Source organism: Danio rerio, chromosome 20 (assembly GCF_049306965.1).
Source record: "Danio rerio strain Tuebingen ecotype United States chromosome 20, GRCz12tu, whole genome shotgun sequence".
NCBI classification, from domain to species: domain Eukaryota; kingdom Metazoa; phylum Chordata; class Actinopteri; order Cypriniformes; family Danionidae; genus Danio; species Danio rerio.
The window spans coordinates 39,731,216-39,750,000 of NC_133195.1; the positions used below are offsets into that span (position 1 = coordinate 39,731,216).

Genomic DNA, 18,785 nt, shown 5'->3' on the forward strand with positions numbered 1-18,785 from the left:
CTTCAAATCAAGACACAGGAAAACAAGCACTGCTGCTTTTTAGCAATACTTTACATTTGCATATTGATTTGGTAGCCACTTCAAAGTACAAAATTTAAACACTTTAGTTTAGGGACCAATTATTGGTATTAGTTGCTTATTATCAAGACATTGGCTGTTTATTATTACTAAATGTACATACAGCGGGGGAAATAAGTATTGAACATGCAGGGCTCGAAATTGCGACCATTTTGGTCGCATATGCGCCCGAAAATTAATCTATGCGACCTTATAATATATTTGGGCGCATTAGTGCGACTGCTGATAATGGTTGTAGTGCGACCTGTTTTGATTTTTTGTAAAAACGTGCTGAATCGCTCTTCCCTGCTGCTATATTGGTTCATATTAGCTGTCAATCACTCAAGGTATTGCGCTGTCAGATGACAGGGAAGGAGCTTTTATGACCACGGGAAATGCAAACGGCAGAAGAGTAAAAACTTAAAGCACACAGGTTTGCAAACCCCACCTAAAATTGAGGGGCAGATGAGAGCGATCATGACACGTCACGTGGTGAATAATAATCCACCAGCTGAGATCAATCGAGTACGCGCTTCATGGAGAAGGCGCCCGAATATCCATGTGTTGCATTCACTGCGTGTTCAGCGCAAATGTCCGCTAAAAGTCAAATCTAATAGCATCGCCAAAGAAGCTCGCCTTTACTAAGTTTACACTGAAACTGCGTCTCATAACAAACAGCGGTATTCCGCCGGTGGTCATCGCAAGAATCCTGCGCTGCCTGCTCATAAATTGGGTCGGCTGACTCGCCAGCTTTTCCACTAACACAGAAAAATGAAGATCATCTCAGACTGAACCTTTAAATTGACACAAACTGAAACCAAAACTTTTAAAGAGTGATAGAAGTGAGACTTTACTTACTTTCTTTTGTCTATTCTTTTTTGAGGTGTATATTATTATTATTTTATTTATTTACTGATGACTGCTTTGCAGCTTTCATCATTGAATTGAATGATTAATTATAATCTTTTGTTTGTTTTGTAGCAGAAATATTATTTATTAAATTGACATGCATATAAAAACAGCAGTACAAAATAAATATTTCTTATTGCAATGCTTCATTTTTGTTTGATGCAAACTATACAATTATTTTTCATAAAGTAACAGACTTTTTATAGCAGATAACCTACATTCATGCACATTCAAGGCAGTATCATAATGAGAAATGGAATTCATTTTTACTATTATTGTCATTTTCATCATCATTAATATTCTATAATTATTAGACATTCATTTTGGAATTATTGCACACAAATATCAATGTCTTCGCAGCATTAGTTAGATAGTTGTTTCTGGTTTTTGTCAGTCGAAACACTATTGATGTTGTTTTAAAATACAATAAATCCCTTAAAAAGCAATTTGCAGCGGTGCTCATTCATTTTTGGTGGGTGCTCCTAAATTTTTTCTGGTGCTCCTAAATTTATTTTGGTGCTCCTAAATATTTGAAGTTGGGAGCACCGGTGCTACCAAGTAAAAAAGTTAATTTCGAGCCCTGACATGTCATGTCTGGGAATAATACTTCTAAAGAAGCTGTTGACATGGAATTGAAGCAGATTTTGATGAAAGCCAAACAATACAAACATAAAAATAAATCTAAACAAAAATCTGAAATAGGAGTTTATTTTAAAGACTTATTTGGTGATGGTAGCTTAAAGACGCCTCTCGTATGGAGAATGAAGTGAAATGAATTGCTCAGGTCAGACTTCAACAATGTAAAAATATTAATGGTTCTGTGGGTCGTGTCTAATAAATCTGATGTTTAATTTGTATTTTCTATTGGATTCATATCAGGTGATTAGCTTGGCCATTCTACAGTTTGATTTTCTTTCTCTGAAACTATTTGAGATTTCCTTGGCTGTGCTCTTTTGTTGGCTATATCGTATTCCCTTACACACAAATAAACTAATTAAATGTTCAAGTTGTTATTCCTTGTTTGTATTCATCCATATTCAGTGATAATAATATATTTTCCTAAATGTTACGTTTTCTGTCCCTAGTCACCTTATTTAAACCGTAACAGGGTCATTGAGTTCTTTAAACACAGTCAGCTAGTCAAAACGTTTCTATAAAAATCACAAACATTATCAAAGCAACTGACCACAAACAATAATTTATCTGGAATCTGTACTTGTTTAGTGTGGTTCTACTGCAATCTAGAGCATTCTGAATAAAGGAAAAACTACAAGCAAAGTCCCTTTGAGGCAAGTAATTTCACTTGGCTGCCATCTTTAAAACACCACAGGTGTTTGAAACCATATGCTTGGGCATTCTGTCTGAATGGAGAAACACCAAATCCTTCAAAACTGTTTGCAAAGCTTACGATTACGTTACATAATTGAAATTACCAATAACATTAAACAACAACCATCTCATATGTGTCGTCTCGAAATATTCGAATCAGGTTGTCCGACTAATTGCGCACACGCACTCGAAAGAAACAAGATCACGTCACCAACCTCATTTATAGCCATTCTACACATCATCATCCTCTAGATAATGATCGTGCTGTTCTTCTGAAGTAATACACAACTTGATCTGGACGGCGAATCTCAGAAATAACAGCGACTCTTTGTTTACAATTTGTGGGTGTTTGAGTAGTTGCTGTCATATGAGGTGCATTTGACAAGAAGGACTGTTCATTTAAAAGAACAAATTTCAGGCTTTATGTGGATATATTTCTTATGTCTGTGAGGCAAATAATTGCTGAGATTTGTGTGTTTTTGACCACAAAAAACTTGTAAAAGCAGACGTCTGATTCGAGCTTCTTTCCGGGGAAATGTCAGTCTTTAACGATCGATGATTGGCTCCTGTTATAGTAGGCAGGGCTTCATTTGCCATATTAACGGTTACACTTTTCCCCATTTAGAACTATACGACTGACATGTGTTGTGTATTCTAAAATCTTTGCTTCATGCGATACAAAATTTGCTTACTTTCCCCTTCTAACACCCCTTTTTTAGCTTAGAATAAGGACTTAAAAGATGGGAAACATGCAGGAGATCCATTTATTGGCGTCTCAGTTCCTGACATCAGTTACCAAGGAAACAGTAGCAAAGGGAGTGTAGGCGGCTCACAGCCTGATTCAGAATGTCTTCCAACAACTTACTACAACAGATTTGAAGGCAGTGTGACTTCATTGGGCTTTAAAAGAGGTTGATAATACAATAGACCATTTCAGTGCAGTGATGTCATTGCCCCATGGACATTTTCTGCTTGTTATCAAACCATTTCATAATTGTAACAAGAATCAATTCGTTAAAACAGCTATCATAACATTATTTATCAATATGTGGCTTTCTTTGGATTCTCAGAAGTTGTAGAAATTAAAAATGTAAAACAGGAAATACGTTAGGACTATTGTTTTTGTTTACATCCCTCAAAATGGTCTAGAATACAGAAATGCTCAAACTGAAAAAAAGTCTAAATATTGCAAACAAAATGTAAAGTTCTTTCTAGTATTTTATGCAGTTTATGTCTAATTTGTTCGGTTAAAATACCTATTAACTCTTGACACAAGATAAATATACATTTTGTTGTCTTCAGCAAATTAATCTATAAAAAAATAACAGTATTTTTTTATTATTACAGTGGTAGTTGTGTAAAGTATAGTAGGACAAAATAGTTTGTTTAGTTCCCTCAAAATGATCTATGCAGAATACAGTAAGGCTCACACTGAAAAAAAAAAACTAAATATTGCAGACAAAATGTAAAATGTCTAGTATTTTACGTATTTGAAGTATTTTATGTCTTATTTGCTCATTTAAAATACCCATCAACTTTTCACACAAGCTGAATTGACATGTTTTTGTTGTCTTCAGCAAATAAATCTATTAAAAATAACAGTATTTTTTCACAGTATTTTTTATAGTAGGACAAAACAGTTTCTGTTTAAATCTCTAAAAAATGGTCTACACAGGATAAAGAAAGGCTTAAACTAAAACAAAAAAAGTCTAAATATTGCAGACAAAATGTAAAAAATCTAGTGTTTTATGTATTTTATGTCTTATTTGTTCGGTCAAAACCCCTATCAACTCTTCACACAAGCTAATTTATTTTTATTTTTTTTGTCTTCAGCAAATTAATCTATAAAAAAACTGTATTTCTACTATATTCTTATTACAGTGGTAGTTGCGTATAGTAGTACAAAAATATTCATTAAACACTTAAGCAAATGCAAGATTTAACAGTGTTCAATCAAGATAGATAGATTCGATATTTCCCACAAACACACACCTTTTTGTACTCCCACATATCCGCTCCAACCAGAAAAGACTAAAGTCATCTAATAAGATTAATGATGTTAAAAGCGCATGAAAATTTGAAAACTAATTAAATTCAGAAAAAGCCAGCACTGATTAAACAATGACAGACCATTGTGAGAACGTGAGCAGAATGAGCACCATATTGAAGCCTCCTTTGGCAAGTGCGACTCCTCTCTATCCTGGAAAGACCCGGCAGTTTTGGTTAAAGTTGGCTGTGTCCAAGCTAAGCCATATGGCGTCTTTTACAAGGCTTCCTCCAAAAAAAAAAAAAATTCAACATATTTGATCCCGGCTCACAGAAGGAAGAACATCTTTGCACAGAGAGGATGGTTGAGCACATCCCGAAAGAGCTCTGAAAAGCAGGACATGGGCTTTCTAGAGCTGATGGGTCATTCATAAAGAGACGACAGACATCCGGAGTGATCTGAGCGCATTATTGTGCTGAAGAGTGAAGAAGTGGCGATGATTGTGACAATCAGCTTTAAATGATGCCATCAGCCTGTTAATGAGGTGGCAGCTCCATTCTCGCCTTGTTCGTGGGAAACGGATGAGGGAAATGGGCTTTTGTGTCTCCACCTGACAGATGTGCTGAAAGCCCGCAGAGCAGCAAAACCTGTAGAAGCGTCCCGCTGACTATTTTTATCCTCCTATTATGCCACTTCATGTCTTTTTAATCAAATGGTAAAATAGTATATTTTTGGCTCACAAGTCAACCGACATGTCACAGCGGTTCTGCTGGAATTTAAACCGCTTGGAGAGAGAGAGAGAGAGAGAGAGAGAGAGAGAGAGAGAGAGAAAACTAAAAACTACAGACTATCTCTATATACCAGGGCTATTTAATTGGTGGTCCCTAGGCCAAACCCGGGCCCCGAACCAATTTGTTCCAGCCCCCCAAATAGTGTGACCAAGACATCAAAAATAAATTTAGTTCAGTCGAAAAACGGTCACTGAAGTGACGTGTGTCTGTTCAATACAGCACGAGCTGCAGTTGAAGGCTGCGCAGAGCGCGAGTCACCTGACATTAAGTAAATGGTGCGGGCAGCCGAAGACATTTAGATATGTTTGTAGAAAAGACCTTTTGAACAATGCACTGATACCATTAATAGGGATCAAATGATTAGCCAATTTCTCTATTGACCGCTCTTAAATTCATTATGTTAAATTAATCGTGAAGGCTTGTCAATGCCGCGTTTCTGTTGCATCGAACAAAACTGCTGCAACGAAACAAAGTTGTGCGCTAGTTTAAAGTTCCGAGCTTGTACACTGAGGCTAATACGCATGCACACTGGATTTACTATAGCAACAGGCCGTTCATATTTTCACATATATATTGCGTCTTTTCCCCACGCACGTCCATTATTTCCAATGAAGACGTCCAGACGTCCATAGAGTGGATCGACGCATTCGCGCACTCCAGGCACACACAGTAGAAAGGACCTCACGCTGTAGTGGTGAGAGTTGTGCATGGCTTTCAGTGCAATGTAAACAAAGAATACGTTAGATGAATTATTACAAATTATTAAAATGAATATGTATGTATGAATGCAGATAATAACAACAGTTAAATACTTAGCTAATATAAAGCTTAAATTAACATTAGACAAATACTATTTTTATTTATTCTTCATTCATTCATTTTCTACCTATTGCGCCACTGCGTCGCCTTTATTTATTTATTCTTATGTTTGTTTATTTATTCATTCATTGTTCTGTCATTTATTTTCAATCTAAAATTATCGCTCATGTCTAATTAAAAAACATTTTCAGTTATTTTTAAGTCCAAAGAGAGAAATAGACTATTGTTTTTTTTTTTTTTTTATTAATATTTTGTGCTGTATTTGGTTACTGAGCAGCAATAAACACTTTAAAATATCAGCAGTTTTCATGTGATTTTCTAAACTAGTAGTGTTTTGAATTTAATAAATGCATAATAATCGTGATAACCATTAAACCATGATTAGTCTTTAGACCAGGGGTCATCAAACTTGTTCCTGGAGGGCCGGTGTCCTGCAGATTTTAGCTCCAACCCTAATCAAACACACCTGAACCAGCTAATCAAGGTCTTACTAGGTATACTTGAAACACCCAGGCAGGTGTGTTGAGGCAAGTTGGAGCTAAACCCTGCAGGGTCACCGGCCCTCCAGGACCAGGATTGGTGACCCCTGCTTTAGACTATAATCGTACAACCAAAATCTTGAATCGTTGCATCCCTACTTGTTACGCAGTTTAAAACATAACATTATCAATGTGTCTGAATGTAGAAGAAGCCTACTTGAGCAATACACTGATTTTATTGTGCTTCGAAATACAACATTTGAATATGTTTGTAAAGAAAGCCACATTGTACAATGCACTGATAATATGTAGTTTCAAAATACAACAAATTAACGTTTTAATGTAGAAAAAGCCAGCGTGGTTGTCTTAAGGAGCAAAAATACAACATATGGGCTCTTATCTGCTGTTGTGTCATCACTTTTATTGCAAGTCATATCTCTCCCGCCCCTTATTTGAGATGCTTTTCATGAACTGGCCCCCATGACAAACTAATTGAATAGCCCTGCTACATACAGTACAGTGCATGTAATCCAATGGAAACCGTAATCCTGGTGACTCTAGACTCAGCCCAAATATTTCATTTTTTACAACACGAAAGAAACACATACATAGAATATCAGAGTACAAAGGATGACCTAAAAGGGTATAAATGCACAATTTTCTGAGGTTGTGCGAGAATTTAGTTATTTCATTGTGAGGTTTACAGAAATGCCTCTAAAAGCCTCTAATTCAAAACATGTGTTTAGTAGAACACACCACAAAATGAAAAGACAAAAAGAATAAATAAATAAAAAAAGCTCAAACTGAAATATTGGTCTGGCAAGAAAGATTCTAGGCTTTAAACATAGTGGTTTTTCTGCACAAACAAACAAAAATGCTCGCTGACTTATGCTAAAAGAATTTTTATGTGAAACCAAAGAGGAAAGAGTGACAAATCCTCTATAACTGCTTCATTTAAAGTTTCAAAGTGCACTCTCAGTCATTGTATTGATGTAATTTAATGAGAATCATGCAACAACGGTTTATTCACACTTATGCGTTCATTTTAAAGGGCTAGATGACTCAAATTAAAATTCTGCGATCATTACTCTAATATTGCTTCTTCTTCTGGAGGGTTGGGTATCAAGAACTGATGATTTGTTCTGATTTATCAATTCTTTTAGTCATTGTTCACAGTGAACAGCAACACTGAGCATTTTACACATCTATCTATCTGCCAGGTCCTGCAACAAGGACCTTGGCTGTTTCTCAGTGTCCGTTCTTCAGCGTTCTTGCATCCTTATGTAACGTCCTCATCAACTGCCAAAGTTTAGGCCCAAAACTCAAGACTGCAAGAACAGAGGACACGTAGAAGTTTTCGCATGTGTTCTTGATAGAGCACGCATCGATGCAGAATTAAGCTGGAAACTCGCTCAAGAAGTCACAGAAGTCATTGCAGCTGAATATATTGGAGGTGGGAAGCGCAGCATTTTATATACGTTTATTATTAAAGTTCGAAGATGTAACTTATTTGTCTCAGGGGTTTCTCTAAATGAGACTGTGAAAGTAAAGATTAATATGGAAATCTTTATAAAGGCATAATCATATTAAGGGTGTTTACTTTCTAAAACTTGTATTAAAGTTAGTTTTATTTGTATTGTGCAACGTATATCTGTAAGGTGTTTATGCAGATTATATATTGTGAAAAGGGGAATAACAATAAATCGGTGTAAGAGCGCTGTAATTTTGAAATGATTTGCCACTAAAACGTGTGAAGGTTACGTGACCATCGGGAACCTCATTTCTCACAGGACGCGTTCTCTGTTCTCGCGGTCTCCAGATTTTGTTCTTCCAGATAACTTGGCAAGACCGGTCCCCACAAGATTGCAAGTCCGTTCTCTGCATTGTTGGATTTGAGAAACAGACCTAATCTTATTGACCTTATTCTTCACATATTAGTGGGTGCAGCCATTTGAATCTTTTGGCTCGAGACTTCCGGTCTCATTTACTTTCATTCACTTTTTAGACATTCAAACAGTTCATTATGCTGATTGATGTTGAAAACTGCTGTTTTTTTATTATTATACTATTCTACTTTGTCTGTATAGTCATGAACGCACTTGTTTTTAGAGCGAATAGTTAGACCATTTTCTGCCGTTTATCATTCTCAGTCATTTCTTCCAAAGGCGACTGAAACACACATGCACACTTTATTACACAGGACTGTCACTGACCGTGGCAAATATTAAAAACTTTGGTTAAACTTTGTGAAAAGAAGATGTAACACATGTGGCGAAGATACTTTGTGTGAGGAAGTACCTCTAATATGATTAACATTTGCTTGAATACACCTTTAATCTGAAGAAATACATCATCTATACCTCTCTTAGCAGTGAAACCTGCGAAAAAGCACCAGATTCAACTAGCACCAGCAGTGGTACAAAACAGAAAAAAAAACAATAACCTTTCAATTTTAGCTAAATAATGATGCCAGTTATATGTTTTAGGTTGTATATTTTATATTTTACTATATCCTAAATACTTTTGGCTTGTAATTGCTTCTTGGGTTCCTTAATGAATGTGTATATTTTATTATTTGAAGAACTGTCACAGTTAACAGTTACAGCCATCTAGTTAAAGCCTAAATGTGGCAAGAATAAAGTTAAAAACATTTATCTTGAAGTATTTGCTATTTGTATCTCTCCAAAAAAAAAAAAATATGGAATCAGACAATCCATAAAAAAACGGATTGAATAAGTAGAATTGAATTCGGAATAACTAAAATGAAAACGATCCTGAACCATATTCGTCTGCTGGGAAATGGTGATATTTTGCAACCAAAAAGCTGCTAGTCTCCATTAACTTCAATGAGTTACATTTTCCCTACAGTTTTAACTAAAAACGTCAAATGTTTTGGTTGTCTATTTACACCCTAATGGCATTGTGGGGCCAGAAAACTCATTGACTACAGATGACTTTTATTGACTACATTTGAAATGTATTTTAGTTTTAAATGTCTGTCAAATAATGCATGTAAATTAATGCTACTATGATGTAAAATATTAAAATAAAATGTGCAATAAGTATTAAGAAAAAGTCAGTTTGCGCATTTTTAAAATTCCTTTAAGCTCCTTCAAGTATGTGACCTTTACTTTAAAGTCACAAACGAAACCCTTTGACAAATCTCATTCACACCCCAGAGTCCTCTGGCCTGTCTGACAGCACCACTAATTCATCATCTGACAGTACGCAGATGCCCTGACGTCTGTTTACAAATGACTGCGAGTAACCTGCCTCTCATTCCTCTCTGCTGCATTGTAGCAGGTTTGCATCACGAGATGACATCAGGCACCAAGCATGCACCTAGTTCCATTGACTGCGATAGCTAAATATGGCTGTGGGCCGGGACGCAGCGGTCGGCCGGGTGGGCGGCAACAGGCCAACTCTATTACACGCACTCAAAGACATTCTTTCAGAGAATATGAGCCCTTTACTTTCTGGCAGATCTTTCACAGACTGGGGAAAATATCCTTATAAGGAACATTTACACTATATGTACACTCCAGCACCTGGCTGATCAACACAAGCTGTTTGAGTGCATGAATGACTGGTTCGACATCCTAAAAGAAACAGTTCACCACAGACTTTTGTCATTAATTTCCGGTAGACATGTTGTTAATGCAAACTTGCATGACTGACCGACATATGAGGAACTAAATGTACAATTATTTTTAGTGAGTCAAGAACGAGAGGCATTTTCTTATTTTCACAATGTAATAACCTTGTTGAAATAAAACACAAATATCTATAATTCCAAGACTTTTCCAAAATATGTTTACATTTTGTTTTAACATTGTTTTTTTTTTTTTTAAATTTCAAAACACAAGAGTTGTGGGTATTTCTACCTTTAATTGCCATAGAGGTCAAAATAACCAGATGCATTTCAGTGTTTGCTTTTTTCTTCATGACCTTTAATGTGTGCCTCTGTTGCCTGGCAACTTCCTTCTAACATAATTAGAACGTTCTGCTGGTAAAACATAACTTTACTTCGGATATGTCTTTCAAAACAGCATGTTTAGTGCCGCAAAAAAGCCTTCTTCCATGCTAGTGAAAGTGAAACTAAAAGGGAGGTGCGGAAATTCAAGGGTGGTCTAGTAGCCGAACTATACATCTATAGGCTGTATCACTAAAATTATCGTATTTTTAGAGTGAAGACTTTAACGACAGTCAAATAAACAACAGACAAATGTGATAAATGACAAATAAACAAATATGATGACAGACATTTAAAGCTTAATTTTAATATCTTAATAGATGCTTTGAATGTAAATACAACGTAATAATATGAGGTCTTGTATGAAAATGATCAGAATGACTGCTATGATAATTCTATTAGTTATAGAATTCTGGTAATTCCAGAATGTTTTGAGTCAGCTTTGTGCTCCAAAAATCATTCCTGCCATCATTTTTGATTCAATCCTATTAACTTTTCTAGTTATCTCAACTTGCATCAATCAAACTGACTAAACAAATTTAGTTGAACCTTGTATACCTTTAGAAAATGCAGTTGAAACCTGATTAACATATTAAAATAAGTTAAAGCAACAATAAAAAATATCATAACTTTACAGTGTATGTTCAAAAAAATAAAAATAAATCAACAAATTCACAACTTTCTGATATAAATTCACACACTGTAAAAAATTATATGATCAATTAGTCATGACAGCATATGTTTTTAGTTCATTGTAACTTATTAAACTAAGTTAATCATGATCTAAAATTCTAAAAACAATTATGCTAACTTAATCGATTTGTGTTGGGATGACATGAAGGTATTGTGTGGAACCCTGCATTTATTACAGTGGTACTTGACACACACACGCGATTATGAATCAGTATCTTGCCTACAGTTTACTGAAGCGGTGTGCCCTCCTCAGGAGCTTCATTTAGCCCTGGAGCACGTCTGTATGAAGCAAAAAAGAGCCAGCCAAATTATGTTTGTTATGCAGGACACGCAGCTCTGTCCAAAGCCTGGCTCACAGTATGAAGGCAATACACCAGTGCTTCATATTTAACCGGCTGCATGGGCTCTGCAGATGAAGCCTGGGAAAATTTGACATCTCTTCTAAAGCAAAGAAGTAGGACACGAGCATTGCTGAGTCACCATCAAAAGCCGGAGATCATGTTCAGTATTCAACAGCACACCACAGACTCTCTAGAGGACGTCTCATGATGAATCACTGATGGAGAGACACTCATGGAGCAGATCTGTACAAGAGTTTTCCTATACTCGCCATCAAGGAAAAGTTTTTGCCAAGTCATTAAAAAAACACAATATACATTCACAACGGACTGCTTTTACATAATAAATGACCATGCTCTTATTGTCAATGGTGAAGCACGTATGTTAAGCTAAAGAAAAAAAAGGGCAGCAAGATGAATTTTCTATATATATATATATATATATATATATATATATATATATATATATATATATATATATATATATATATATATATATATATATATAATGCTTTTAAATAAGTTTTTTGTCTCTTTGTAATGTTTTTTTATACTCATGTTACCAAAAAGGTCACCAAGGAACAGATTAATCAAAATAAATGAAAAGTATATTAAATGAGTAAAATCTAAAACATTATACATGTATCAAAATGATACACAGTAGTACATTTCAAGATGCTTCGATATATATACAAGCAGTTTAATTTCAGCTTATATTATTAGTTACAAAAAACTGTTACAAAGATGCAGTTCTATTTTTATATGAGGATGATTGGCTGATAGCCATGCAATATTCTGCAATAACAACACTCGTACAGCCTCCTCACCCTTCTGTATCACTCCGCTCACATGGAGTGATGGCAGATCAATAAACTCAATACAGTTTGACAAACATTGCAGCTGTTGGACAACAATATACTTTTGAGGCTTTTAAGGCGAGAATGTAGTTGTTTAGACTGTAATTATGCAGTGTATTTATAAGACGTGTGACGACAGAAACCGGATAATAAGCTCTTAGGAGAAAAACCCATTGTAATTCAAACAGCAGCTAATCAAATCATCATAAAACGGTTGTAGTGCCCTATTTATACCATAGTAATCTGGTAGTGTTTGCTTTGGCTTTTTTGGGGTTAATTATTGTGATATACCGATTGCAACAGAGAAATACTGGGAAGCTTCTCTAGACTGATGGCATTTCATGCTGTTCAGCATTATATTCTTTAAATGTGAGCAAAATCACTTGTTTTGTCATCACTTTAGACAGTACGTGGGAGAATCATTCAAATACTAGCTCTAAAGTGATGTTGGTGAACTGGCAACAGTTTCTGCTGTTCTGACGTCAGCTGCAAATGTGAAGGAATGGAAGAAGAAAGTAGTTCCGCATACAAAATAATATTTAGACTCTGTTTGATTTCTTTTTTCATATACACGACTATGCCGTTAAACTGTTGTATAAATGCAATATTACACTCGTAGCAGTGTAATATAACTGTATATCATCACTGGTGGGACGCTAAGGCACTCGACTGCAGCCATCTTCCAACGCAGGCCTCCCGTCAGTGCCAATATACAGCCATATCGCACTTCTCTGTGTGTGTGTGTGTGTGTGTGTGTGTGTGTGTGTTTATTATATTATTTATTGTGTTTATTATATAGTTCATAATAATAATAATAATAACACTACAGGGTATATGCAGCAATCCTAAAGGTAATTTCAATGCTTAAAAAAAATTTTAAAAGACCTTCTCAGAATATTTTAGGACCTCATCACCAGTTCAAGTTTTTTCGGTATCAAACTTTTAACTTATTAACAGTTGTTAATAAACAGTTGTAGTTAAATAAATCCAATCAATTTGTGCTCCAATCAATGGAGCACAACCATGCAACAGAACTCAGATAAACTCGGAAGAAACAAAGCTTGAAAGAATAAATTACGTGGTTGTTTTCAGGGACAGACTGCAGCCACTGTTTAAACTTGTCTTTCTCCAACCAGGAGTATGCAAACTTACATTCACCCATTTTACTGTCATTCTCACTCTATTGTTTAGCTACATGTGGAGAGCGTCACGTCACTTTCCCACATTTGTCGCAAATTATGTGACATCACCTGTCCTGGACGGAAGAGCTTGGCCGGACACGCATTCATCGCATGGATCAAGCATGTTGTTGTTAATATTAGGAGGAAAATAAATATATTTATGCTTTTTTGGAGTCAAACACTTTGGAAAATGCTTGAAAAATTTAAGTTATGTGCAATTAAGTTTTTTTTATACTTTTTAAGGGCCTTAATTTGTCACACCCTGTAACAACAATAATAATGATAATGATAATAATAATAATAATAATAATATAATATTATTATTATTATTATTATACCTAAATCTATACATATACATATATGCATACATATATATGGACTATATATTAAAATGCCTACATTCTACATATATCATAAAATGCTGTACCTTACTAAAAATAAAAAAACAATAAATATGCAATAGTTGCATCAATGCCATGGTGTCATTAAAGCAAAAAGTAGAAAGAAAAGCCTGACAGGCAGCCACTGAGCATTGCGCAAGTATATTCCAGTCAAGCAGACTTAACCTTGACTACTGCTTCCTTAGGGAACTGGTTGCAGAAAGGCTTTTCATTAACAAGACCTGGGTGAGTAACAACCTCTGACGTCTTTTGAAGTCCAAAGAAATCTTGATAAACACACGCTCATGAAAAAAGCCAACTCAGAGCTTTAAAGTGGTGATTTAACTGAACTTAGTCCAACAGACATTAACATCAGACTGCTGCATTTGCTTGTGCATGAGGGTTCACCTGGTTCATGTTCTCACCTTCCACACGCTGATGTCAACTCTACAAGCGCACATGTGTTCTCTGCTGAAGACATCAGCTTTCTGTGTACTGAGCCCTCTGCCCATTAAAAGCGATTGAAAAAGAAAGTTTGACAACGCTATTTATTTGCAATATATGAAGGCCTGTTTGCATCACAGGAATAAAGTAATGGTGACTTTATCTTACTTCGTTCTCAGAAACTTAGGATCCATTTACACAACATTTCCAGCCAAAAAGAAGAAATTTATGTGTTTATATGTTATATGACAATAGGGTTTTATTCTGTTTTTTTTTTTTTTTTTTGTCATTCTCTGATTTTAACACAGGATTTCAACAGCTTTACACCTGTAATTTGACTGGTGTTAGCAACGCTTTTAACCCAGGGTTAATTTTATGTGCGAACATTTATATTTATGTGTAGATTTGAGACCACCCGTGGCCAAAAAATAGGGAAAGAAAAATTAATGACAAAAATGCTGAATGTGTTGTGCTTGACATGAAGCCAGTGAACGATATGCAGGCGAAGGCTTTTTTAATGAATTAATGCACATACTTGGATGCACCATTCCTAATCATTTAGCTAAATAGACTGTCTCACCAGTTTAGCATTATCTACAGTTTAAACAAACATTCTAGCTGTACATTCCTGAATTTATAGCTATTTTGTATTTCATTTATTGATCACTCAGTGTCATCAACTAAACTATTTTTGATTCACATTTTGAATGTACAGTTGAAGTCAGAATTATTAGCCCCCTGAACTATTAGCCCCCGTTTATTTTTTTCCCCAATTTCTGCTAAACGGAGAGAAGATTTTTTTCATTTCTAAACATAATAGTTTTAATAACTCATTTCTAGTAACTTATTTATTTTATCTGCGCAATGATGACAGTAAATGATATTTTACTAGATATTTTTCAAAACACTTCTATACAGCTTAAAGTGACATTTAAAGGCTTAACTGGGTTAATTAGGTTAACTAGGCAGGTTAGGGTAATCAGGCAAGTTATTGTATAACGATGGTTTGTTCTGCAGACTAGTGAAAAAATAGCTTAAAGGGACTAATAATTTTGACATTAAAATGGTTTTAAAAAGTGTTAAACTCCTTTTATTCTAAATGAAATAAAACAAATAAGACTTTCTCCAGAAGAAAAAATATTATCAGACATAAAATTTCCTTGCTCTGTTAAACATCATTTGGGAACTATTTAAAAAAGGAAAAAAAAATGCAATGGGGGGCTAATAATTTTGACTTAAACCGTATGTTGCCTGCACTTTTGCACACATTTGTTCTGCACCTTACGGCTTGATTCTGAATTATTTTGTTGATTTTTATTTATTAAAAAAAACAAAATTCTGTCTTTTCAAAGACAATCCTTTACATTTATTACTGTGACGACCCCAGATTAATAAAGGGACTAAGCCAAAAACAAAATGAATGAATAAATGAATGATGGTGCACTCAAGACGTGATTTGGTCCTTTAGTGTTCGAAAACACTAATGACAATAGTGTTTATGTCTTATGGGAATGGCATGTATATTTGCAGTATGTCTTGCTGGATGCTCACATTAAAGCTGAATACTTCAAATTAATTTATTATACATTATTTCAGTCAATTTATGTCAGTTTTGTGGTTTGAGTTTTACAAAAATCTCTGGTGTTTTCATTTGTTGTGCTTTTTTGTCTAGTTACATTCATTTCTAATGGATTCTGTTTAAAACATCTTTTGTCCCTTAAATCTATATATTCAGCAAGTTTTTTTATTCATTTTATGTCATTTGGACATAAACTCAGTCATTAGTATTTAAAAGAAAACATTTCTTAGCATGTAGTCTCGTTACCATAGTGACATGTTTTAGAGAATAGAACGCGTTCCAAAGTGTTCATGAAGCCTTGCATCACAGAAAATCTCTAGTGGGTTTGCTCTAGTGGAGTCAAACAAGTTGTGTCTTTGGATTTTCAGCGTTACTTGGAAATGGAAATTGAAATCTCTTGCGAGATCTCCGAGCGCCAGAAAAGAGCGCAGCAGGACAATGAAAGGCCTGAGAACGGCACAAATAGTGAGTCATATTTACATTGTAATATGAATATCCAGGGTTTCCTTATATAATATTATACTTACTGTTACAAAATAATGTTTGTACAGTGTAAATGTTTGTACAGTATAATAGGCAGCTGGTTGAATTCCTGTTTCGTAAAGAGCTCTGTTAACAAAGTCCTGTAAAATCTACAGCATCTCGCAGCAGTTCGCCAGTAACTTACTGAAAATCAATTACAGCAAAAATACTGCATTTACATTTATAGCACCATTTATCTTGCTGTATATAAATTTTCTGTGTAAAATACACAGTAATTTTTACAAAGCAACTTGAAAATACATTAACAGACTGCTTAAATGTTTTACAGTAAAATACAGGCTATTATTGCATTCAAGTGCATCTTAATGAAACGCTTTGTGTAAATGAATGTTGTATCTCATATTCAGCTTTTCTGATTCAACTTTAGTCTAAAGCCTTTAGGAAATTTAAGTATTTACTTTTCTACTAAAAAGGTACACTGGACATGTATATTTTTATATGGTTTGGTGCACTGACCATTTGTGTAACCAGTTTTATATAACATGAACATAAAATATAATATTATTATTATCGATAATGATTTATCAATGAATAATAATATAATACAAAAAAAAGGGAAATTTCATGGTTAAAGTAAATTTGTGGTAACCTTGGTTTAGCTGTAATAACTTTAACATGTTTATGTATTAAAATATATATTTTGTGCAATCATTTCTCTTTTACCAGATGAGAAGGAGAAAAAGAAGCAGAAAAAGAAAAAGAAGAAGAGCAGGGTTGGCTCCTTTATCAGAGCTGCCCTAAGATGCTTTTGCTTCGCTCCAAGAAACTCTTCGATCCGACTTTCATCCTCTGATGGTAAATGATGGTTTCTATATCTAGATATTTTTTAGACTATAATGTTAGAAACAAACTGTACTTTTACTCTCCTTTATCTAGAGTTTAACAGCTTCTTGAAAATGACTTGTACTACGTGCAAACTGCAACCGTTTCTCTTTTAACAGACAATGAGATCTATCAGAATGTGATGGTGAAAGTGGAAGAAGAGGAGGAGGTGGTGGAGAAGGAGGTGATGAAAGAAGAGGATGAGGTTTTGGAGAAAGAGGTGGAGGAGGTGATTGGACAGGAGGAGGAGAATGAGAAAGAGAAAGAGTACACAAATGAAGAGAAGCAAGAAAAGGAAGAGAAGCGAAAGAGAAAAAAGAAAAACATCGACACCCGATTGTCAGAGGAGGAGTTTTGGAGGAGGAGGAAAATGGAGGAGGAGAGGGTGGAGGAGAAAGAGGAGGAGGTCATGATTGAACAGGAGGAGGTGGAGGAGAAAGACGAGGAGATCATGACTGAACAGGAGGAGGTGGAGGAGAAAGACGAGGAGGTCATGACTGAACAGGAGGAGGTGATGGAGAAAGAGGAGGAGGTCATGACTGAACAGGAGGAGGTGATGGAGAAAGAGGAGGAGGTCATGACTGAACAGGAGGAGGTGATGGAGAAAGAGGAGGAGGTCATGACTGAACAAGAGGAGGTGATGGAGAAAGAGGAGGAGGTCGTGACGGAACAGGAGGAGGTGAAGGAGAAAGAGGAGGAGGTCGTGACGGAACAGGAGGAGGTGAAGGAGAAAGTGGTGTCAAAGTTCTCGATTGTGCAAATAAAGGAGGAGGAGGACATTGTGAAAAGAGAGAAGGAGGAGGAAATAAAATACATTGAAAATGAGGAGAGGGAGGAGGAGGAGAACATGGAAGAGGAGAAAGTTAAGAAGAAGAGGAGGAGGAGGAGAAGGCCAAGAACAAATTGCAATGTGGAAGAGAAGGAGATGGAAGGAAAGGAAAGTGAGGAGGTGGAAAAGAACAAGGAGGAGACAGGGATGAATGACATTGAAAAGGAGGAGAACATTGAAGAGGAGAAAATGAAAAAGAAGAGGAGGAGGAGGAGGAAGCCCAGGAATATTGGCAGGTTGGAAGAGGAGGAGAAGGTGGAAGAAAAGGAAAGTGAGGAGGTGGAAAAGAACAAGGAGGAGAAAGAGATGAAAGACATTGAAAAGGAGGAGAACATGGAAGAGGAGGAAGTAAAAAAGAAGAAGAGGAGGAGGAGGAGGAAGCCCAGGAATAATTGCAGGTTGGAAGAGGAAGAGGAGGTGGAAGGAAAGGAAAGTGAGGAGGCAGAAGACAACATGGAGGAGAAAGAGACACTCAATAACTTTGAAACGAAGGAGGAGGAGGAGCAGGTGAAAAAGAAGAGAAGGAGGAGGAAAAGGAAAAGTAACAGTTTGAAAACAGAATATAAAACAGAGGAGGACATGCTTAAGTGGCCCAGCACCAGACCTGTCTCCAGGGCCGAAGCTGCATTGCGGGAGGGAAAGACAATAATATTTTATTTTGGGGGTGGAGGAAAGTTTATTGTTCAATAAAGTTGTGTTGTACAAATAAAACTATGTGTTGTGTTTATCTGCCTAGTTGTCTGTTTTAAAAGTGTTGAATTTTGTGTCTGGTGTT

At 35.7% G+C, this 18,785-nt stretch overlaps 2 protein-coding genes across 33 annotated transcripts in view; one reads left to right on the forward strand and one right to left on the reverse strand.

The window, feature by feature from the left end:
• enah (ENAH actin regulator) overlaps positions 1-18,785 on the reverse strand; it is a 206,182-nt gene that overhangs the window by 39,685 nt on the left and 147,712 nt on the right.
• On the forward strand, positions 14,529-18,711 carry LOC137488716 (uncharacterized). 3 transcript variants are annotated; one of them, XM_073933541.1, is made up of 4 exons: positions 14,529-16,281; positions 17,026-17,154; positions 17,301-17,860; positions 17,903-18,711. In XM_073933541.1, exons 1-4 carry the CDS (start codon positions 16,197-16,199, stop codon positions 18,698-18,700), a joined length of 1,572 nt encoding a protein of 523 aa, XP_073789642.1. In that variant the 5' UTR covers positions 14,529-16,196; the 3' UTR covers positions 18,701-18,711. The 3 variants fall into 3 exon arrangements, with proteins under 3 accessions (XP_073789642.1, XP_073789643.1, XP_068071827.2); XM_073933542.1 differs by having other exon boundaries at positions 17,301-17,818; positions 17,861-18,711; XM_068215726.2 differs by having other exon boundaries at positions 17,301-18,711.